The sequence below is a fragment of the Perca flavescens genome, chromosome 6 (genome assembly GCF_004354835.1).
Source record: "Perca flavescens isolate YP-PL-M2 chromosome 6, PFLA_1.0, whole genome shotgun sequence".
Classification (NCBI taxonomy): domain Eukaryota; kingdom Metazoa; phylum Chordata; class Actinopteri; order Perciformes; family Percidae; genus Perca; species Perca flavescens.
Genome location: NC_041336.1, coordinates 36,644,196 through 36,668,254, shown reverse-complemented (window position 1 = coordinate 36,668,254; position 24,059 = coordinate 36,644,196). Strand labels below are relative to the sequence as shown.

Below are 24,059 nucleotides of genomic sequence, written 5' to 3'. Positions count from 1 at the left end.
AGACAGACAGAGACACACACACACACACACACACACACACTGTATAGTACCTATGTATTCTTACCATCCAACCAGGGAGGATGGCTGGAGCAGTCTCTCTGTTAAGGAGCTGTCCATGACACAACACAGAGCCTTACTGACTGCAGAAATGGTTTTCATTTATTACTCATGTGTATTCATGAACCTAATAGCCCACCTCCTCTCTCATGTCCCCCTATATATATATTTAATTAATGGGATCCAATGGAACGCCTTGGCTAGCTTCATGTAACTTAATTAGTTACAAAGTTTAAAAAACGAATAAATAAATAAGTTTAAAAAAAAGTCTTCCCAGCCTCTACTGTTTGACTCTCACAGTGTTTGGGCTCCAGGTCCTCTAAACACTTTAACGGTTGAACCATTCTCTGCCAAAGCATCGCAGGGAAGAGTCAGGGGAAATAAGCAAGTGGTTATTTTTCTCTTTTTTTCTTCTTCTTCTTTTTTAAGTCCCTGGGAAAAGTGTTTCTAACAGGAGTGATGAATCCCTGTTTTGGGTGAAGTCATCCTGTAGCTGTAAATAACATTGCATGTCTATGATGTCCCCCACATTGTAAAGTGTTTTGAAAAAATGCTCCTTTTGACATTTCGGGATCTAAAAAAAAAGGCCATTAGGGTTATTTCCTTGCTCGCTTTAAAAGCTAAGAGCTGAAAGGTCACGCCGCCATTTCCCTACTGGTTTTCCCTCTGTTCCTTGTTTCATTCAAAATTAGCCTTAATTGCCTTTCAATACATCAGCATCTTTGCTTACTCACATCTCATTAGGGGTTGTCAGTAAACAGTCACCTTGGCTCCAACGCTGCACACAAAGCTAAATCAGGCTGTAGCTTGTCAGCAACACTCAACTGACACTAATGTGCATGGCCTCCTCTCCATTAGCTATCTATCTCTGTGACTGGTCCTCTGCCTTGTTGTCCGACTTCTTGTTTTTCTGTTTGTGAAGCTGTTTTTCTGTCTGGGTAGCTGTCCGTTTCTTTTTATTATGTTTTTGTAGTGTTTTTACATTCCTAGTCGTGCTGTCTGCATTTGGGTCACTATGTGACAGGATTGAAAACAAAGCCTAGCCTGGATTTTAGAATTAACCGATGACACATACATACATACATACATACATACATACACGCATGCGCGCACACACACACACAAACACACTTACACAGTGCGTTGGCTGTTAAAATGTTAAGTGATCAGCACATCTGGGCTGAAGTTGTGTCTATTGGAGTGTTTAGTGTTAGACCTATTTTCTCATTGTTGGACTGCATTAGTTAGCTAGAAACACAAACTGAGTCAGACTCAAGCTCTTTATTATCCAAATATTTCTCTTGTGAAGTGAAAACAAGACATTGGTAACTAGGTGCTGGGACTGTGTTTCCTTGAAATTCAACCATCAGTGCCTTCATTCCAGCGCTCTACTTTGGAATCAAACTTGCAAGTAAATGAATAGCATCTTCTCTGGAAATTGCTGCGGTGTTACAGGAGTAGATGTAATGAAAAGTTACAAATTGTTTCCGCGAGCAATCAGAATAAGTAAAGGCCAGAGGCATTTAGCCCCTGTGGTTTTAATCATGGTGAAACAATAAGCCACCCTGCAGTCAGAAAATCTTGATAGACTACAGCTCAACACTACAGAGGACTTGCAGCACAGCATGTATTTTGTTTCCTTCATCCCAGAACTCCAGTTCCACCTTATCCTTGTTACTTCATAATGCATCCTTCCTGCAATTAACTATTTTGTTTCTCTGTATGTGAATATGACTTTAGTTCTTCGGCCATGAATGAAAAATGTGAACTCCCCACATCTTCTTGGGTTGTTGGATTGTGGTGATACTTGATACACTTTTTTTTTGAGATTCAATAATAGAAATTCTGCTCCACCTCATTTCTCTTAATAATACATTGTTCCTGTGATTAATTGGAGGATAATAAATGGAATGTTAATTCTTCATATTCCCCAGGGTAGGCTGGCCACGGTGGGGTTGATACTCTGATGCACAGAAACGTGATATGTAGAATGATCTATCATTATACTTCCCTTCGGGTAATAGTTGTTTAATGTAGACTGTTGTGAAAAGAGCTATTTGCTGAGGCAGCTCAGGTAAAAATCCATCCTAAAAACTGATTTAACATATGTTAACCCTATAACTGTACTCAATTGACAAACACATTAGAACCGTGGTGAGCGAGGACTCCTGAAAGGCTCAAGGCCATGGGAATAACACGTGGATTTCTGTTGTTAGGGTGGATATCTCCTCTCCTCCTCTCTCCCCCCTTCCCCCGTCACCTCATGAGAAGAGCTGCTGACATCTAACATGTTATGATTGGAATTAGGCTCTCTAAAAATGATTTATTAATTGATTTACCATGTGTGGAGCATACTGTGAATAAGGAGCTGGAAGTTTAAACAGGAGGGAGATGATGGGAGCTCACTCTTGTCTAGCTGTTACGTAAAAAAAATAACACTGGCCAGGGTCAGCCCTAAAATCCAACAAGTGTATCATGTTTTCCTGTGGTGTTTATACGTTGTTGATTGTTAGCTGGACATAAAACTGTCTTCTGCTTTTCTTGTGTCAGCAGGATGCATTTCATCTCTAAAGCCATTTAGCTGCAGCGAGTGATCTGATGGATTTTCCAGAATCTATTTGTAATTGCTGCATGTTTACCCCAGGACATCAGATCCAGCTGTTTAGCTTGGGTTGAATCAATAAGCCATAATGATTTACTAAAGGGTAAAGCTGATGTAGTTGAGAAATGAGCATTGTGTTTTGATGGACCGTCATCTCATCAGCTGTGACGGAGCAAGGTTTTCAGGCAAATTAATAATTGCCCTTTGAAATAAGTTGTGTAGTTGTAAGAAATTAATTGAAATGGACCAGCTCATTTTTCCCCCTTATGGAGCGTGAACACAAATTCTTTTTTTCCCCTTCTTTTTGCTAAATTATCATTTGGCATTTTCCTTGATAGCTCTAATATGCTTGTTTTAACGGGACTTCAAATAAAAGTCCACATATATGACAAGGTCGATTTTAGTTGCGGGTTTATTGCTGGCAAATCATTTCTCAGGGGACTCTAAGGGGGCTGTAATCACTGCAGCAGACATTTTATTTTTCAGTCTTCAGTCATCTATTTAGGTAAACAGAGGAGAGATGTGCAGGTCGTTTGCCAGTTGGAGTCGACACGTGTTCAAACTGCCATTCACAGGGATGCATGGGGAATAAACACATAAGACTGGCTCAGGCTCAACAGGGCTAGACAGCCAACTGGACTGCCACTAGTGCTGCTACTCAGATGGGCTTCAGGAGAAGACGTCATGAGGTTCTTATAGGAACCATTACACTGGTATTTGTTGCAAATACCAGTGCCCTCACTACAGATCATTTCCCCAGAAAGCACTGAGGGCAAGGTGATATCATACTGGGACTGTGGGGCTGCCCAGCTCAAATCTCAGAACCCATATCCACTCAACTCCAGTTGGCAACTAAATATTTCACCCTGTCTCTCTTCTTTTCTGGTTTTGGTCGTTGCACATGTTAAAATATACAGGGTACATGTTACAAAACACCGCAAACAACCAGCATTGGCTGAATTGGACCGAAGCCAGTTCCGGGGGATGACCGAGACTTTGAATTCACTTTAAAGGGAAAATTCACCACCTTCTACGTGGATGACCTATCAGTGCTGATGGTCATTGTAATCATTTGAAGCAATAAATTGCTCAGTGTGTCCATAACATAGTCTGCACTCTCACTTTTTGTGATGCCATTTCCACTGTTTGAAACGTAGCTAGTTTGCAATCCAAGCAAAGAGAACAAGGAAGTTTTGTTATTGAGCGACATGTAGAGCCCGCCCCTTGGCTACCCAGAGAAATCAGAGCTGAAACAGACTTAGGGCCCTATCTTGCACCCGGCGCAGCGCAAAGCCCGACACAGGTGTCTTTGCTAGTTTAAGACCGACGCAGTTGTCAGTTTCCCGTCCAGCGCCCGCATTGTTTTAATAGCAAATGCACCTGCGCCCATCTGTGGCCCATGGGTGTGCTGGTCTTACAGGGAGGTGTGTTCAGGTGCATTCTGGGCGTAGTGCTATCTTGAGGCAGCGGGAAGTGATCGCTCCATTGACCAACAAAAACCAGGTCTAAAGTCAGTAGCGCAGCATTTCATTGTTATTTTAACAGCAAATTAGTAAAATGCTCCTAGGCTTGTGCACAGCGCGCGCATACTATGCTTGTTACACACACAGGGACGCACAGCAGCACACACACATGCAGAAGATTACAAAAAAAAATATTACGGTGCAAATCATCCATCATAATAGCAATGCGCCAAGGTCCAAACGCGCCTGGTTTTTAAAGGGAATGGGAGATGACTCTCTGATTGGTTTATTGCATGTTATGCCCAAAACACACCTCTGATTAATGAAGACACTAAGTACAACCCTTTTGGACCATGCGCCCGGCACACGGATCCTTTTTTACCACCATCAAACTAGCAAAAGTGGATTTGGACACACCCTAAACACACCTGCGCCAGGCGCTTCACGCCGTGTGCTTAGATCGTTAAGATAGGTCCCTATTAGTTCTTTCTTGTCTCCAACTATGGCGCTGGTTTTGCAACCGTAAACAGCAGCTTTCTCAGTCAATATAGCACGCACAGAGGAATTTATTGTTTTAGTCGACTACATTTACCATCAACACTGATTGGACATCCACATAAAAGGTGACAAATTTTCCTTTAAAGTGTGCAACTCAAATATTTAGTCCCTGAAGTCCCCTGAATGCTCGTGATGTGTTGATGCTGTCACAATCCTGGTTACACCCGTTAAGGTTTACCTTGAGTCACTTGAGCTGCTGCTATAAAATATGCTACAGATGAAATCTTACTACTTTTCATCCCGCAATAATTGTAGTCCCAACTGTCTCAATACTGCTGCTAGTCCATTAATGGAACACACTGAAAAGAAGAAGAAAAAAAGATTAACTGTCTGACTCTCTTTGAGTCCACTACGGTAAGATCTTCTAGTCCAGTATACATATGTTCTGGCCCCTGTCCCCCAAGAGCCACTCTGAAGCCCACAGTACTCTAACCATGCATTAAAGTGGTCAATTCAAAAATATAAGTTAACAGTTTTCCTGTCCACAGTGTGGCTGTTTGAAATACTGTTATAGGATTAAATGACCTGATGTGTTGGATATATGAAGTATTGATATAGATTGGTGTTTTGTTCGGCCTGATTATAAATTGGCAAAAGCAGTGTTTCTCTGTGCCTATTGACTATGATAGTTTTCCACTTGAGCTATTGATTTCCCCACAGGGAGTTACAGAATAAATCATAATCCACTGGAAGAAAATCATTTTCAGAGTTTTTAGCAGTTCAAAGCCTCCTCAGAACAATTGCACTCGCTAGATGTCCCTGCTTCCAATTGGCCATTTGAATGCATGCCTGGCACTTTTATGATGTAAAGAGAGTGTTATGTTGTTTTGTTACCACATTCAGCCTAGCTACAGTTTCGTAGTAATCAAGGGGGACTTTCCTGCAGGCTTTTGTAAGGTGCCTGTTAATGTGTAGGCAAATGTACAGAGACACACAGCACCAGTTCACTGCAGAAAGCACTGAGGGCAAGGTGATATCATGCTGGGACTGTGGGGCTGCCCAGCTCAAATCTCAGAATCCATATCCACTCAGCTCCAGTTGGCAACTAAATATTTCACCCTGTCTCTCTTCTTTTCTGGTTTTGGTCATTGCACATGTTAAAATATACAGGGTACATGTTACAAAACACCGCTGACTTTCATAACCAGCATTGGCTGAATTGGACCAAAGCGGATGACAGAGACTTTGAACACAGCACATTGTAAAATATATTATAGTTATGTTCATGTTACTAAAGACACGCGTCTGCAATTAAGATCGGCTCTCCATCACATAAGGACTCATATTTCTCTTTGAATTGGTTTGTGTTTTATAATGGCATACTCTGTTCATGTACTGTACAAATACTAATTTGTAAGCCTAGTCTAGGTGGTGTTTGTGCTAAATGTTTCTTCAAAATGCTCCTTTTGCATATTTGTATGGCTCTGGTTGGCTTTTATAATAACTAATAGTTATGGTCAGTCCATCAGGCTTTTCTGGTCAAAGTAATATGGTCTGACTAAATATTCTGGTGGATATACTAGAGGTTTGGTACTTCATTTAAAAAAAATAAACATCACATCCCGGGTTTGTTTGAATATTGCTTAGTAACATCATCAGAAGTGTTAACGGTTGTTTTTGTGTGATTACCCTTTACAAGAAAAGGCCGTGGAAGAGCAACTTTGAAAACAAGTCGTTTCTTCTCATTTTGAGGTCGATTTCTGTCTGCCCGCACAATTACACCACAAATTGGTTCACATAAAACTAGCCTCTAAGTATTTTCTTTATTTGTCCCTAATGAATGTTCCTTTTGGCAGCAGCACTCTGTTTCTGATCGAGACCCTCCCGAGTCCCGAGCTTCTCATTGTTCTCTAACATTTACCAGAATAATGATCTCACCGGCTTTCCTTTTCAATCCTAAAATTAGCCGTTGGCGCTCTGAGAAACCTATCCTACAATCTGGCTGTGCTTCTAAAAGGTTGGAAGGAGAACTGTTGTCTTAGTTCCTGTCTGCTAGTGGTCTGGATGATGGGATTAGATATAATTTAGCTGTTTACTGGGAGGACCAGAAAGAGAGACGAGGAAACATTTGCATTGTTCATATTGTCAATCTGCAAGCTAGAAGAAAATATCTGGTGGTAGTCGGGGCTTTGGGCCTCACAAAAACATTTCCGTACTGATGGCTTTTCTGTGATCTCAACCGTAGTGCGTCAGCAAAAAAGGTTGGGAACAGGAAAGAAAGTCCAGGTTTCATGGTTGAGAGGGGTATATTCTGGAAAGACATGAATCAATATATTTTGCATAAAGAAACAGCAGTGAGAAACTAATATATACATCCATTTACACACGTATAAAAGAGAGAGAGAACTGATGGGACTACTTCACGCAGAACTCCACAGTCATACATAACATAATCCAAGCCCAAGTAGCCTGATGGAAGTCAGGCAGGTTTTTATTGGCTGCTGTGCACTTTTCAGAAAGGGATAATATTTTCATTGTGGAGTTATTTATATAGTTTAATTTTTCTGGTAAAGTCAATAATTTATCAAGGTAATGATGGTTGGAGAAGGGAAAGAAAACAAGAAAAGGAGAATAATGAGATAGGACTCCCCCACCCTCCCCACCCCTGAGAAGCATGGTTGTAGTCTGTAGGGAACTCTACTCGCTCGATGAGAATGTGTCTGGCCTCCGCACACTGATGAGCCCGCGCAAACCAGTCTGTGGGGAATAGATTTGTCCTTATGTATCCCTTTTTCTGCTTCCATGAATGATAAGGGTATTAGGCCTTGTGGATGTTGGCTTTGGTTTTTGAGGTTGAAGTGAGAGGAGCAGAGAGGGAAGTTGGGGTTGAGTTGTGGTTCGTCAGATGTAGCGTGGATTAGTGTGCAGGCTGGAGGGGGCTCAGTTCAGATGACAGGAGAACAGGAGGGGATTGGAAACTGGGTTGAGATGATTTCACAAATGATGTTTCAAATGGTCTTGCTGGCACTGTGAGAAGGCGCTTTTTATTTGTTTTCATCTTAACATGTTCTGTCATGGTCTGGCTGGCAGGATCTCTCCTCCCCTTTTTTTTTTTTTTTTTTTTTTTAGATCAGTATCTCAACTGGATATTGTATAGGCTGAATAGCTATGTTGTGTATGATCAGGTTCAACTCTGATGATAATGATGATGACAGTGATGACGATAGCAATGGGAAATGTGTGTGATTCTCCCTTTTTTTTTTATCTAGCCAGAGACATCAGAGAGTCTGTTTCTGCATGCCTGAATTTAAAAAAAAGTCTTCCCTTCACAATTACCTTGACTGGTTAGGGGACTTCCTAAAGCATAGCTGGTGGGAAGAGACATCATGCAGTGTCTGTAGAGTAGAAATAAATGGGCAAAGTAAAACTCTTAAAACACAGTCCTCTTGCTACCCCCCTCACCCCCATTCCTCACCCGTTCATTCAGCCCGACCACACCACTTTTTCATAGGCTGCTTTAATAACCCCATAACAAATGGTGTTACGTAAATATTTAAATAAACACCGACTTGCATCCAAAACAAATAGGCAGGCGAGTTTATTAAAGAGCCCCATTGCTGCCTCTGCATGCAGCTGTAACAGAATATACAACACTTCAACTCACTGTAAACCATTTGGAAATGGGAACATAACAGAAAGATAGCAGGCGGCATGGGGAAATGCCAAGATCCCTCAATGAGGCTGTTTTTATGGTTGACTTGCTCAACCACTTGGAAAGGACATATGGATACTTTGTGCCATTGTTGTTGAGAAGAAACTGGTGCTGTTAAGGTGTTAGTGTTGTGTGACTGTGGGTATGTGTGTGTGTGTTTTTTCGTTCTTACGTGTGTCGGTGAGTGTGAATTGCACATGTGTATGATGTGCGATTTACACTTGCCACACCACACACCCTCACACATTTTACAGCAATGTTACTCTGCCACGGCGGTGTTGTTGTACATCATCAAATGAGGCAACACTGATTTGTTTCCCGCCTTTTAGTCAACGTGTTGTAATGGGGCTCTGGTCTCTGATCACGTGACACATGCTCAGTGCTGTGGGCTTCAAAGACCCAGTCCTTTCACTTGCTGGGGGATGTGATGGAGCTGTTGAAGAGGATGAATAATCACCATCAGAACACTAGAATGTTTATAGAGGACTGGACTGGCACACCAGCTGAACACTAAGAGAGAAAGAGGGAGTGTTGGGGGAGAGTGAGAACAAAACAGTAAAAAAAAAAATAAAAAAGAGTAAAGGAGAGGGGAAGGGTGTATGGTCAGAGTTTGGCCAATAAGATATTAGCCTAATGGCCTAACAGAGGGTGAAAATGAGGACATAGCTGAGATGGCACGAGACAGGGGGAATAACCCCACTTTAAGAGGACTCTCAGGACTTGTTAGTCCTGGGCAGGTTTAAGAGCTTTGGGCGCTCTTGTCATATTTCTCTTTCATTTGAATTTAGACCTCTTGTGTTCTCTGTCTTTCTCATTCTCTGTCCCTGCCTGCCTCTCTCTTTTTTTTCAATCCCCTCCCTGCAGAAATGGCGGCCGCCAAGTCAATATAACAAGATATGGCAGTTTCATTCCAAATAATGACCCCAGGATTAACAAACACAGTCCTGGAATGGTATTTAAAACAAAGCAGAGAGCAGAATGGCCTTGCATCGTTGCTGCCTATGATGTACTTCTACTTTAGCACACTTTCTGATTGGCCTAACAGACTCTCTCTTGGGAAGGACATTCACAGTTTTGCCTACCCTCAAGTAAAAAATGGTTAGCCATAAGGTCTATAGGATTAGGGCAATAACCAGTTTTTAGATTAAAACTGCAGCCAGTACCCCTTTTGAGGCCTGGCCAAAAAGTAATAATATCAGCAACAAAAAACGATGGGTTACTCTAGATGATGATGACTCAACATGACAAACTAAAATTTTGAAGTTGGTATTGATTTGAAATGAGAAGGTAGTAGAAGATCAGGGTGTCAAAAGCTGAATTTAAAGGTCTCATGACGTGCTGATGGTGCTCTTTGGATACTTTTATATAGACCTTAGTGGCCCATCTGAGCTTTCATTTTCTCAAAGGCAGAGCAGGACACCCAGGGCTCGGTTTACACCTATCACCATTTCTAGCCACTGGGGGACCATAGGCAGGCTGGGGGAACTCATATTAATGTTAAAAAACAAATGTGAAATTTTCATGCCATGGGACCTTTAATGGTAAAAACTGGAATTGTTGTCCTAATTTTAGGCTCTGTGCTGATCTGTGTATGCCCTCATGTGTTAATGCATGTTGTGCAATATAAAATTAGTTCCACAGGTTAATGCAAGTGCATACTGCATGTGGCACACTGCATACCTACTCATGTGTGCTTGCATATTTGAAATTGTGCATTTCCACACAAAGGAATCATAGTTGCAATTGTCAAAATGCACACACAACCTGGCAGTCTCCAACTTCTAGCCATACAGGGTCCACTCCACCCTCAGGCTAACTATCTCATGGTGTGTAATAGATTGTTTTGGCAATTTGGAGGGTCATGGTACAATTGATGGTTTTGAATGTCAGAAGGGTGGTATCTTTTTACTCTAAGATTTCATCAATGATGTGACGATCATTTGGGGTCTGTTTTAGTGTGTATTCTGTCGTGTATTGCAAGGGCAGTGTGTGTGGATATATTTTGCCGTTGTATTTTCCGATGTGGTAAGGCACTGTTTGGTTGGGCAAGGATTCCGTCTACGGTGGAGGGGGGGTAACCAGGACACTGACGTAAGTAGTAAGACTGTGGTATTTCCAGTGATAACCACCAACTGAGTTAAAATCATACACACCACTCACTCACTCACTCACTCACTCTCTCACACACACACACACACACACACACACACACACACACACACACACACACACACACACCACTTTGCACATACATTGATGTCAATGTGGGCGCAGACTCATTGACTCATGCTCCCAAGAACTTACAGTTACACTACTTTGTCACAACCTACTATACAAATAAACACACATTCAGACAGAGCATATCCAGTCCCTGGGGTAAAGTCTCCTTGGTCTAGACAGCTGGGCCACATGACAGAGAGCAGCAGCCACAGAGCTCTGTCATGTCTATATGGATCCCCTGCAGAGCGGAACAGGAAACGGCTCTCTAATGCAGTGTGACAGGAATACTCTCTCACACTCACACACACACACACACACACACACACACACACACACACACACACAGACACAGCCCTCTACAACAAAACACTATTGACAACCCAATGATATCACAGTGGTTTATGCAGCACTCTCTGCACATTACTCAATGAAAGACAGTCCATGAAACACAATCTGTCCTGTCAAAGTCAATTTTTGCCATCTGTGGCTGTGGATATTTAGTAAAGTATACTAACATTGGAATTGGTTGTGTACTGTACAAGGCTCACAGAATCTAGTGTATGTAGTTGACGAACAAGAACGAGGGAGAAGGCAGATTGGAAAATATGGGTTGTCAAATGTACAAAATGTACAGTGCGGTCATGTGTATAGTACGTGATGATGCAACACTGATTGTAGGCATCATGACAAAAACAGTCCATTTCATAGTCCCTGAATGCCAGAGGCACCTGGATGCTGAGTGTGAGAAAATACTGAGTCCAGACACGATGATCTTGGCCCTCAGTCTGGTTTCTTCCACACACACACACACACACACACACACACACACACACACACACACACACACACACGCACCTGTGAGTTTAGTCACTCAGCTGTCTATGTGCGCACGCGCGCACACACACACACACACACACACACACACACACACATGCACGCACGCGCACACACACACACACACACACACTGCCACCCACAAGTTTTAGGCAGGTTGCCACAGCAACAACAAATCAGGGTAACTTAACCATCCTTTTTGTCCATTGCCCTGGCAACACACTCTTGTTTCCGTGCCAACCCATTTGCCTGTTTTAGTTATATTTGGGAGCGTGGCGTCTGAGGAGGCACTGTGGTGCTGTGACATCATTGCTGTTTCATGACAAATGTGGGATAGAGCTGCTGAGCAAGGCAGACCTTTAAATCATGGAATATGTCCTAATGTGTCTTCAGAGGGACCCCCCTTCCCTCACCTCTGGCGCCCTGATGGCTTTAACATCCACAGACCTCAGGCTAACCTAGTAGAATGTGTGTTCTGTCTATATGCCTCTGTCTCAGTTCCTTCGAATTTCTGCTTCTGCACCTCTCTCTTACACTCAGTTTCTCTTTTATGTGTCTTTGCTTCTCTCACAAGAACTGTCTATTAACAGGGAAGTTGTTCTTGGACCCTCAGGTTAATAGGGTTAGTGCAAAGGCTAATTTAGGGGGTTGTTTCTGTGGGATGTGTGTGCTTGGCTGTTGCCATGAGTGTCAGTGCAGACTGTCAACCTTTGTCTGGACCACAGCAGGCCCACTAGGACATGTCATGTCTAGGTGTGTGTGTGTGTGTGTGTGTGTGTGTGTGTGTGTGTGTGTGTGTGTGTGTGTGTGTGTGTGTGTGTGTGTGTGTGTGTGTGTGTGTGTGTGTGTGTGTGTGTGTGTGTGTGTGTGTGTGTGTGTGTGTGCGCGCTGCTGTAGGAGACAAGAAACCTGAGTGCTAACATTACATCACCTCAATGAAGTGTCAGTTAAACATCATATAACATGATACTGTACAGCAAATGAAAATAAAAGTGAATTATGAAGAGAGTTAAATGTAGGATGAATGCAGGGCAGTCCAGTCTCGTGTACCATATATTGTTTTTATATTACACGTTACAGGGTTCTACAGTACTTCTGTGGTAAAGAAGTTACTTCATCACAGGACCAGAAGTTTAAACAAAACAAATTTACATTACTGCAATTGGGTACACACAGTACTGAAGTACTTTCTTTCTTTTCCAGAATCACGTCCCCTGTCCATCCCCATGAGGGTGATGCCCGACACCACAGCAGCGGAGTCATGGACAACCTCAGAGGAGAGAATGAAGGAGCTCATTGCCCAAGCCTGGGATGCTGTTAAACGCCTTACTCTACAGGTATCAAACGATATACTCTACCATTATTGTACATACATGTTGTATAGCAGGTACACAACATTTACAGCACATTTCCTTTGGAGGGTGGTCTTTTTGATGTTTCTTTCCAGTAGGTGATATGTGAGATTTCACTGTATGTAGTCCTGTTTGGAGCAGGGAGGACCAGTAGCATGTCCTTATAGTCTAGGTCTGAGGGGTCAAGCCCCATGTACTGTACAGTACATGGGGGAGCTAAAACGTTCAGATTTCCAACTGTTCTGAAAACTCCAGTTTCAACAGTTTTTAGTTTTTTCTACTCTCGGCTAAGTGTTACACAACTCTAAGCCAATCTTCTATGATTGGTCATCTGCTCCAGGTACGCAGGACTGGAGTGTTTTTTAAGCCACTGCGGTGTTAACATTGTCACATGTAGCTACATGCTAACGGCAGTAAAATGTCCTCTTGGCTGCCAGTGTTGTTAAATTCTCCCCAATTCCGGGTCATATTACTCCTGAAACATTACCGGTGATATAGTATTTGGTTAAAAAGCCTTAATCTGTGATTATTGACTGTAGAAAGTGCTGCTATATTATATTAGTGTCCACTGCTAACTATAGTAGCTACATGCTAACAGCAGAAAAAGATGTAATCTTGGCTTCCAATATTGTTAAATTCTCCCCAGTTCCAGGTCACATTACTGCTGAAACATGTCCTATTGGGTAGTGTTTGGTTCAGAACCTTTATCTGCCATTTTTGATGGTAGAAAATGCTGCTTCGTTACACTACAATCTAAAGTTAGCCTAGTGCTAAATGTCAAGTAGCTGCATGCTTACATATAGCTGTAATCTTGGCGGCCAATGCTGGTAATTTCTCCCCAGATTCGGGTCACTTTACTGCTCTACTGGTGATTTTTCATGGTACGAAGAAAAATAAAGTTTTTATTTCATTTTTTATTATCAATAAAGCATGTAAACATGTTCTAGTACAAACACAAAATGCAAGTATTATCCTGAAACTGCTATATAATAGTTGCCCTTTAAATGTCTTGGTGACATGGAACTTTCAGTTATGCTGGATTTGCATATTACTGTACGACTACCTTACTCATTTCCACTTCAACTAAAGCTTTCTAATCACAGTATAATTTAAATCACTCATATTACACTGATATAAGACCTGTAAAATAGTTTGTTTGTGTGTGTGTGTATATATATACACACACACACACACACACACACACACACACACTTAACTGTATATATTCCTTATAAATAATTAATTTTTCTTTTGTATCTCTTTCTTTAGTGCTACTTTTATATAGTTCTATTTTAATGCCATGCTGGAAGCATTATGTTTTTGGTTGTCCGTCTATACATTTGTACCATTCTTGTGAATGTGATATCTCAGGAACGCCTTGAGGGAATTTCCTCAAACTTGGCATAAACGTCCACACAAAACACGTTTTGGGCCATTACTCAATAATTAATATGCTAATTATGGGAACATTCCACACAAATATCTAATAGGATAAAATGATGAAGGAATGACATTTTATACCCAATAAGTTAAAGGTCAACTTCACTGTGACATTGTAATGTTCTGCAAAAACACTTTTCTGGCAATTATTCAACGCCATAACTCAGCAACAAACACCAGTCCCAAATCTACTTTAGAGACCATTTACCCCTCTCCCTGTCCTCCTCTTTCTCTCTGAGGTGCTGAGGTTTAGCTTAGCTCAGCCCATCTTAGCTCTCTCTGTGGTTGTGGCCATATGGCTTCCAGGGACCTCTGTTAGATGTTAGCCTATTAGCCTGTTTTACATACAGATGCATACGTAGCGTCTCATGTCACTTTGTGGTGGGCTTACTGCTGGTTGACTGGCTGGCTTGCTGGATGTCCCTGTCTGTGTGTTAAAGTGTCTAACTGGATAGTTAAGTGCTCCCATTGTGTGGATGCTTGCTGCATCTTGCCTGGACCAGTTAGCAGAGCCCACATCACAACCAGCCCCATCTGAAATGCATCAGGAAGTGCTGACAACTCTTTGACAGGGCTCCTCTTGATGCAGGAACAGAACGTCATGGTGTATGCACACGCACACAGTACTCATGTGGTTCAGTACTTTACTGATTGGGGAAATATGGACATCTTTGTGTCCGGTAATGTGTTAGGTTCACTTATGACTGCTGGTCTACAGTTTGCAAAAGGACTGTGAAGATGGTGACCGCATTTACCCAGTATATTATTTTGGCATTTTTGTTACTCAAATATCCTGGTTTTTGGTTGGCCACTGTAAAGATCACAACTATGTTTAAATACTACAGTTATATGTAGTCATATTCTCATGATGAGAGATCTGATCAGATTGCCTGGCTTACTTAAGTATCCCACAGATCACTGTGGCATGGACGTATTTCTTGACTGTTGATTTTCTCTGTCAGCACACGGGTCAGACTGACACAAAGTTATAGTTACATGATGATGTCAACAGACCTCATCGTCTCACAGATCACTCCAGGGATCGTAACTTCACAGGATTCTGTTTTCATACCTTTTCAGCAGTGTGTTGTATATGCAGGCAGGTCATCACAGGCGCACAGACGTTTTCTCTTAACAGGTTTATTTATGGCAGCAGGGATACTCTGTTTCAGGGAATTCAAAGAGCAGGTAAACTAAATCAATCTTTAATAGGAATATGGCTTATAGGCACGGCTCTTTGTGCATGTAAACAATAACCAATGATGCAGAAGTCCAACAACCATTCTTAATTCATCTTAATTCGTATTGCTAGGACCACACAAACCGATGTCAGTCAAACATGAAAGAGGGCATGACAAATGTGAATTGAAATAATGCTTCAGAGCCCAGGTTCCATGTCAGCCCATGGAGCTGTTTACAGTACTTCCACAAAAGTTAACTCAACCCTCTAATAGTTTGCTGAGCCCGTCATTGCCTCCACTTTCCTTTGTCCCCTTCGGCTGTGCGACTGGGACCACACCACATACTGCAGCAGTAATTAGGAAACGGTCTGTCCTGTTGACATGGGAGTGGAAGCGGACCAAACCGAACGACCCGACAGCTGGTACCCCAGGCCTTGAATATCCAAGCTCCCAAACTTAAACCACTCCATTTATTTTAGTGTGGCGTAAACAGAATACCTAATGGCTCACACTTCTGCTGCACATGTGCCCAATTTGGCATGCAGGGCTTTCTCTGTTTTTGTTGTTATTTTTACAGAAGAGAGAGGAACAAGACGGAAAGAGCGAAGGTGGCGGAATGAGATTGGGGGAGAAAAAGTTACGAAAGTATTTATTATACTACGGCTGCTGAGACCACTTAAGGCTGTTTAAACAGAATGGGGACACATGATACCTGGTGATTGTGTAAATTGTTTTAAAATTTCTCGTAGTCCTGGTCTCAGATGTGTTGTCGCTGTGACATAAATTCTTTCCTTCAGATTCACAACAGAAGGGAAAAAAGGTAAAGGTCTGCGCAGATGTTAGTGCATGGACCCATTTTAATAGAAGTAGCTAAGAAAATAGTGATAATGCGGATTGAAAAGCTTCAGTACATGAGGTTTACATTTTCAACAATTGACTGTTGTCATTTATTCCACCAGTGTCAGCAGTTCACAAATAGCATAGAATGGAATAAAACATGTTCTGTATTTTCGGTTTGGTGTCATACATTTTAAGGTCTAATGCACTTTGCTGCATCATCCCTTATCTTACCTCAAGAAACAGCATGACCTCAAAAAACCCACGCAAGCAATTCTGTCCCCCTGCACTGTGCATTTCATTACAGTGTGACTCTACACTTGAGTAAAGCTTATGCTTATGTTATGTCTTGGACACATATCCCACTCAAAGTCTAAAACCAGAATAGCAGCTGGAAAAAAGCAGAACATGCTCTTTCTGTTTGTAGTTTTCTCTTCTTAAATCATTCTTTACACCATACTTGTCTTTTTCAATGACAGACATAGTTAGAATTGATTCCTGGTGATGGCCCGTCATGCGTGGTTAGGGCAGAGATTATTATCTGAATCCATGAGTGTCACGCTCTATCTGTAGCGGAGTGCTTCAACCAAACCCCAGAAATGATTCTGAGCCATGGTTCCTCTATGACTTCAAATCCAGTACATTCCTATCTATCTCAGTTTGTAACACCCTCTTCTCCTGTTACCTCACGGGGAATGATAGGCGAAATTCACCCTGCAATGAAAATGGCTGAAAAATGATTCGTAATCCATTCAAAGCCATCAGAGAACCTCCTTTAATCTTCTTAAGGAACTGTCGAAGATAGACAGACAGGCAGTTAATGTCAAAAAGAGACACTCCGGCTGGCCCAAAGAGAAATGGTTCAGTTTACACATATATGAACTACGATCACTGCTTAAACAATTAGTAAACAGTCTAAACTGTAGTTGATTAGTGTAGATGCTTCTCAGGAACGATGACCTGAGAGAAAGAGAGAGAATTCGGATTAGGAAGAAAAATACATTTATTATGAGTTAAAGAGCAAGTTTCTTTGTCATACCCAAGTGGCAACTTCCTTATCTTACGTGAAGCCAATGCGGAAGTGCCTTAACCTGCAACCTAATTGCCAGCAGGGGGCGACTTCACTGAAAGAGAAGTCAGTTTCTATAGAAGCCCTCACCCGCCCTCACCCGCCGTTAGCATTCCATTGACTCCCATTCATTTTGAAGTCACTTTGACAGCGAATAACTTTACATCTGAAGCGTTTAAAGACTCTATTTGTCCATTGTTTATTTCTAAAGAAACACAACAATGTGTAAAAGGCTCCATTACCTTGTACCTCACGTTATGGCTCCGTAGCAGACGCTTTTATAAAAATAGGCTAACGATTGTGTCATAACCACGCGACTTACTGTTGCATAGTAGAGGAATTACCGTACAGTACAGGAGAAGCTCGCAGGCAGTTTGGACTTACAATAGCTGTTTAATTACTTATGTTAACTAGCATTTTAGTTAGCAATAATTAGCCTGTTCCTATGTTATCTCCTTACATATACCTACGCTCTCTCTGCAAGATTGGGAATGATTGAGATTTCTCTTGGCACAGCTACCAGAAGACTTACAACTTTCAGACAGGTTGCTCACGTCACATCTACGTCTTCAAGCTCAGTTGGAGGCTGCTCAGTAATGCTCAGCCAGCACCGGGAAAGTGCTTCTAAGTCACTTCACTGGTCTCCGTTGAAATCTATGGGATCAATTGGTCCATTTCTTTAACTGTCTATGATATCAGGTGATGATTCAGAAATGATGTTGGGAGACCTCAAAGATGACGACCAGTCCGATGATTACAAATCAAGTGCAGCTTTATTCAAACAACCATGAGCATACAGACACGTTTGCCCAAGGATGAACCACATGTACATCATAGTGAATACCTTTTAAACACCTTTTGTACTTACACAGCATGAGACATCTATTTCAGTTGGAACAGTTTACTCTTAAACTACACCTTTTATGGCACGTGCTCCAAATAGATTCCCAAATTCCTGGCTCCAATTCCTCTATGTGACAGTTGTGCCCATTCTAAGCTAGGTTTTACTGTGAGACCATATCATCTTAAACTGACTGGTCTCTAGAAAGTCCTTAGAATAGATAAGATACATTCAAACGTCTGCATGCACACATACCAAACCTATCAATCCTCCCTTTTTTTAATCATGGTTGAGATACAGTCTAACATGTAATATACTGTGATAAAAAACACTCTTAGCATATGGAATACACATTTAAATGATGATTATATAAGAATATATTAGTTACAGAGTATATAAAATAATAACAATGCTTAATCATGGCAGAGGCGAAAACCTGGTGGCTGTTTCTTTACCAGGACAAAATTCCTCTGCGATCCCCTCATTTAAATACTGCCAGCCAAATCTTTGGGGCGATCACATTATTCTTTGTCATGATTGCATGGTTCTAAACTTATCCCTCATCGTTTCCTACATGATCTTGACCCTGTTACATTGAATTTTTCCTGCACATCTTTTAATCCACCTGTCCCATGGGACCTTCATCAGAACTGGATGTAGAAGTATCAGACAATGAAGATGCAAACCTAGGTCTCCGTCGATTAGCTGAGTGGACATGCACATGATTAACCGGATTCTATACCATTGAAATGTTAGTAACGGACTTTAGTATTAAATTCCTCAAGATTGGAAAACAACATCCTAACACAAAAATGACAACCAGGAAGATTAGTAAAACTGGAGCAATAATTCCTATCATCCATGCAACGATGAAATTGTTAGTGAACAGTCTCGTCATCCATTCAAGTCCTCTTCCTGTCTCTGCATACTTTCCTCCTGTAGCGTGTGCCTCTTTATTGGTTCTAACAATGCCTTCTTGAATCTCTTTGAGATTTTTTAATGCAATTGACAAATTTCCTAATCCTTCAGATTTTGCTGGTAAGTATGTACAACAATCCGTATCAATTAAAGCACACACTCCGCCTTGAGCAGCTGTGATTGTATCGAGTGCTAAACGATTTTCGATTGTGAATTGTCTAATAAGGGCAACTTCTGCACTCAATGATTGAAACCCTAATGCAGCAGCATTTGCTAGGTTAACCACATCAATGTGGATCTGCGATATGCTTACGTAATCCCCCTACTGCCTGTATACATGTTAATGGCAATCCCCTTTTTCCTGATTCCCATACCGATTGTGGCAACAATTTTTCTAACACTTTCGTGTTTGACTGTACAAAGAAATTTGGAAGGAAGCTTTTCCATAGGTCATTACGTGCACTGCGTCTCATTTTGTCATCTTCCCCCGTTTCATGCATGTCTCCTAAAAACTTGATGGTCATGTTAGTAACATCAACAACATCACATAAGGCTTGTGCATGAGGTTCTTGTCTTCTATGATCACACGAATCCTCGTTGTGTGCTGGAACTGGTGATATCATCACCAGTGTCTCAAGTTCCTGCTCCTGATTGACATTCCTTTGTGTGTGTATAGTCAACCAGGACAGTCCTCCTCCGATCATCACAAAAATCAAAATAGCATAGTTAATCAGAGCTAGGTTTCTCTTCACTCGTCTCTACCTTGAACCGGTCTATGAGGTCATAGCTGCTGCCCCTGGATCTGCTGGTGCTGCTCCTTCTGGATCCGCTGTTGCTGCTCCTGGCAGTACCTCTACCGATACCTCTGGCGTTGTTTCCGATGATGTCTCCGACACTGCCTCTGGCGCTGCCTCCAGCGTTGTCTCTGGTGCTCTCCTGACCCTGCTTGCGTGGATCCATTGCGGTTGGCCCTTAACTTTAACAGCTGTCCTCGTCACCAGCAACACCTGCGTAGGCGGCCGTATCGCGGCTCCCCTGCCGTTGGCTTGAGACTCCTTACTAGGACGTAGTCTCCTGGCTGGAATGGATGAGTTGCGTCCTCTCCTGGCTCCGGGAGTCTGTCAATCACCTTTTTGGAAAACTCAGAAACAAAATTGTATAAGTTCTTGACATATTCTTGTTGACCTTCTTGTAATCCTGTTAGACTTACCACTGATTCTTTGTCCATTAACGCACCTAATGCAAATGGTCTGGCCATTAAAATCTCATGAGGCTAAAGACCAGTTGTTTTATTAGGCATCGCTCACATTGACATTAAAATCAAAGGTAATGCTTCGACCCAATTCATTGTTTTTGACATCTGTAATTTAGTCAATTTATCCTTAATGGTCCGATTGGTCCGCTTAACCTGTCCTGAACTCTGCGGATGATATGGGAAGTGAAATGCCCATTTTATCCCTAATGCCTCAGACAACAATTTGGTGACTCTAGCTGTAAACACTGGTCCATTGTCTGAATCAATTTGACATGGCACACCGAACCGTGGAATAATATGTTCCATCAAACATTTAACAACTGTTTGTGCATCTTCCGTCCTCGTCGGAAATGCTTCAGGCCATTTAGAAAATCTATCTACAATGACTAGAAGATATAAATATCCTTTGAATCTTTTCATATGTGTATAGTCAATTTGCAAATATTGAAATGGACCTTTTTAGGTGGAACTAAATGTTCATGTTTTGGAGCTCTGAGATCCGGATTACACCTAGCGCATATAAGACATCTTCTTACAAATTCCCTTGCATAGTTTTCCAAACCTACTGCAAAGAAAATCTTCGAAATATACTTGATAATTCCTTCTGTGCCTATATGAGTAATTCCATGAACAAATTTTAACACTGCGTCAAATGAAACTTTTGGCAATGCAATTCTGCCATCCACAGATTTCCATAAACCTTCCTCATCTTGAATGCATCCTTTCTGCTTCCATCCTTTAATCTCAGTGTCTAATGCTTGTTTCTGAAATTCCAATAAATCAGTTTTAGTAAAGGGTGGATCTGTGACTTGTGTATATGTTCCTATCTCTTTTAACCAAGGTGGAAACACTGAATCCCCCACAGCTTTCTTTGCGCACTCATCAGCAAAATTATTACCCATTGCAACCCTTGATCCATCCCTTGCATGACCCTGACATTTTACAATAGCTATCTCTAGGGGTAACATCATTGCAGCTAACAATTCCTTGATCAAGTCAGCATGCTGTATCGGTTTACCTCCTGTAGTAACAAATCCCCTATTTTCCCATATCTTACTAAAATCATGAGCGGCTGAAAATGCGTATTTACTATCGGTATATATTGTAACCCGTTTATTCTCAGCCAACACACAAGCTCGTGTTAAAGCAATCAACTCTGCAGCCTGTGCTGACCTTACAGGTAATCTAAAAGCTTCAAGACATTTACCCTCATCATTGACTACCGCATAAGCCGACAAAATAGTGTTATCTTGTGGTCGTATTGAGGAGCCATCACAGTAAAGAATCATATCATTCTGTTCTAAAGGTGTTTGTTGTAAATCAAATCGAATACTAGATGTGGAATTAATTAACTCCATACAGTTGTGTTCAATTTGTTCCTCTTCCTGACTTTCACCGTACAACAACGTTCTCAAATGCACTGCGGGATTAGTGTGAGCTGTTGTGAAAATCGTAAGATTCTGTGTACCTGTCAAAATATGTTCATAATTCGAACGTCTTTGGCTCGACATATGTTGCGTCATAATATTTTTTAAAATTACATTTACCGCGTGCGTGGTGTGTAAAATCATCGGATATCCTAGTACTATAACTTGGGCTTTTTCGACCATCATTGCCGCTACCTCCACTGCCCTTAAGCACGCCACCATGCCTTTAACAATTAAAGGCAAAGCTTTAGAGTAGTAACCTACTGGTCTTAACTTATCACCATGTTTCTGAGCCAATACAGCCGTTGCAACATTTCCATCCTCTGCCACGTACAAATGAAAAGTCAGTTTATAACATGGTAAACCCAATGCTGGCGCAAAGCATAGCAAAAACTTCACATGTCTGAATGCATGTTTCATGTCCTCTGTCCACCGGATGTTGTCCGGTTTGTCCTTCAGTGTAGCTGCCCGTAGCATAGCATCCCACTTTGCATATTCAGGGAGCCATGGACGACAATAGTTAACAAGTCCCAAAAAAGACAACATCTCCTTCTATGTTTTTGGCTTCTTCATGTCCTTTATGATCTTAACTCGGTTAGGTGACAGACATCTGCACCCATCATGCAGCACATAGCCCAAGTAGTTCACGGCCTGTTGGCAAAACTGAAGCTTTGCAAGTGACGCCCGGTGCCCTCCTTCAGCCAGATACGTCAACAAAGCAATTGAATCAGTTTCACATTGATCTTTTGTGGTTGAGGACAGAAGAATGTCATCCACGTACTGTCTGATTGTTGAATTGTTTGGTACAATTAATTTAGAAAGGTGCTTCTGAACAGCTGCGGCATAGACTGTTGGCGAATCAACAAAACCCATCGTCAAACGTGTAAATTTATACTGTCTATTGCAATACGTAAAGGCAAAAAGATCCTGCGTGTTTTCATGAACTGGTATCGAATAATAAGCAGAACACAAATCAACTACGGTGTAGAATATAGAATCAGCGGGTATTGCTACTAATACAGCATTTACATCGGGTACCACTGGGGCGAGGGGAAATACGGCATCATTAATTTTACGCAAATCTTGAGTAAATCTGTATTTCTTTGTTCCTGGTTTTAAAATGGGATTAATGGGTGTATTGTTTTGTGACTTACATGGTACGATTACACCCTGTTGCAACAGACTCTGAATCACTGGTCGTATTCCTTCCTCTTTCTCCTTAGATAATGGATATTGTTTGACAAAAACTGGATATGAAGCATAATTAATGTTGGCTTGATACGGTTCTATATCCAATAACCTAACATGATTTGCATGCTGTGCCCACATTAAATCTTCGTCTATTTCATCTATTTGGTCGTCTGTGTCTACCGGTGGTTTTGTAATATTATTCAAAGCGGGATATAATGATTTATAGTTAAATGGCTCTGTCTCTGAGCTAGACTTTTTGTCTCCATGTTTATTCATAGCTGTGGCCTGGGGAAGGGTCAGAGGGCATGCGGCTGCCACACCATCCTCTCCCCCTTGCTCACCTGTCTCTTGAGCCAACATAAAATGTTTAAATAAGCGTTTATCTTTTCGTATTTTAGCTTTTCGAACATTTTCGGGGTATTGTGAACTCAAAAGTTCCCATGCATTTAAAACTTCCATCATATATGATATATCCCATGTTGAATCAGCTACTTTTGTATTTTCAACTACATATTCTCTTACCAAATTTAAATCATTCTTATGAAAACTACCGGAAATAGGAATAGAATCGGTCCATCTTTCTAAATCGCTCAGAAACGGCTCGACATAATAAAATCCCAATTTATTCAACATCCACTCTCTAGGTGTCAATTCATCAACTGGTTTTGTAACCTCAACATTTAAATGTGGATTAGTCTTTAATAATTTTAAAACAAATTTTCTGTTTCCTCTGCAAGTCAAGTTCCGTTTTCCTTTGTAATGTCAGCGCTTGACAAGATGCTTTACTATGATTTTGACCCATTGTTGATTTGCAAATACACAAAGCACATAAAGCAAAACAGGACCAAAACACATAAAGCAAATCAAGACAGAAACACATCAAATACGCAGCACTTGATCCGAAACTGGAATGGATAATGGTTAGTTTTGAATTGTTTACCGGCTATGTCCCTAATCAAATTCAACTCCTAACTTCCTCTTTTTCTCCTGTGTAACTAAGCTAAACATGCAACCGAACTCCCCCTTTCTTCGTCTCCAACTGTCTACAGGGCACTCAAAAATAATCAGCTTTGAACCAGTCAAAACTTCACTTACGCCTTATGCATCACAATCACTCATCACATTCATTTCGACTCTGTGTACTGAACCTCATCCCAAACGA

The 24,059-nt window shown here is 41.5% G+C and overlaps 1 protein-coding gene across 3 annotated transcripts in view; it reads left to right on the top strand.

Moving 5' to 3' along the window:
• The window catches only part of vps13b (vacuolar protein sorting 13 homolog B), a 372,345-nt gene that overhangs the window by 158,496 nt on the left and 189,790 nt on the right, over positions 1-24,059 (top strand). For all 3 annotated transcript variants that reach the window (XM_028581593.1, XM_028581590.1, XM_028581591.1), the window contains exon 22: positions 12,590-12,723. In XM_028581593.1, the coding sequence (XP_028437394.1) occupies positions 12,590-12,723 (134 nt within the window). The remainder of the gene's footprint in view (positions 1-12,589; positions 12,724-24,059) is intronic.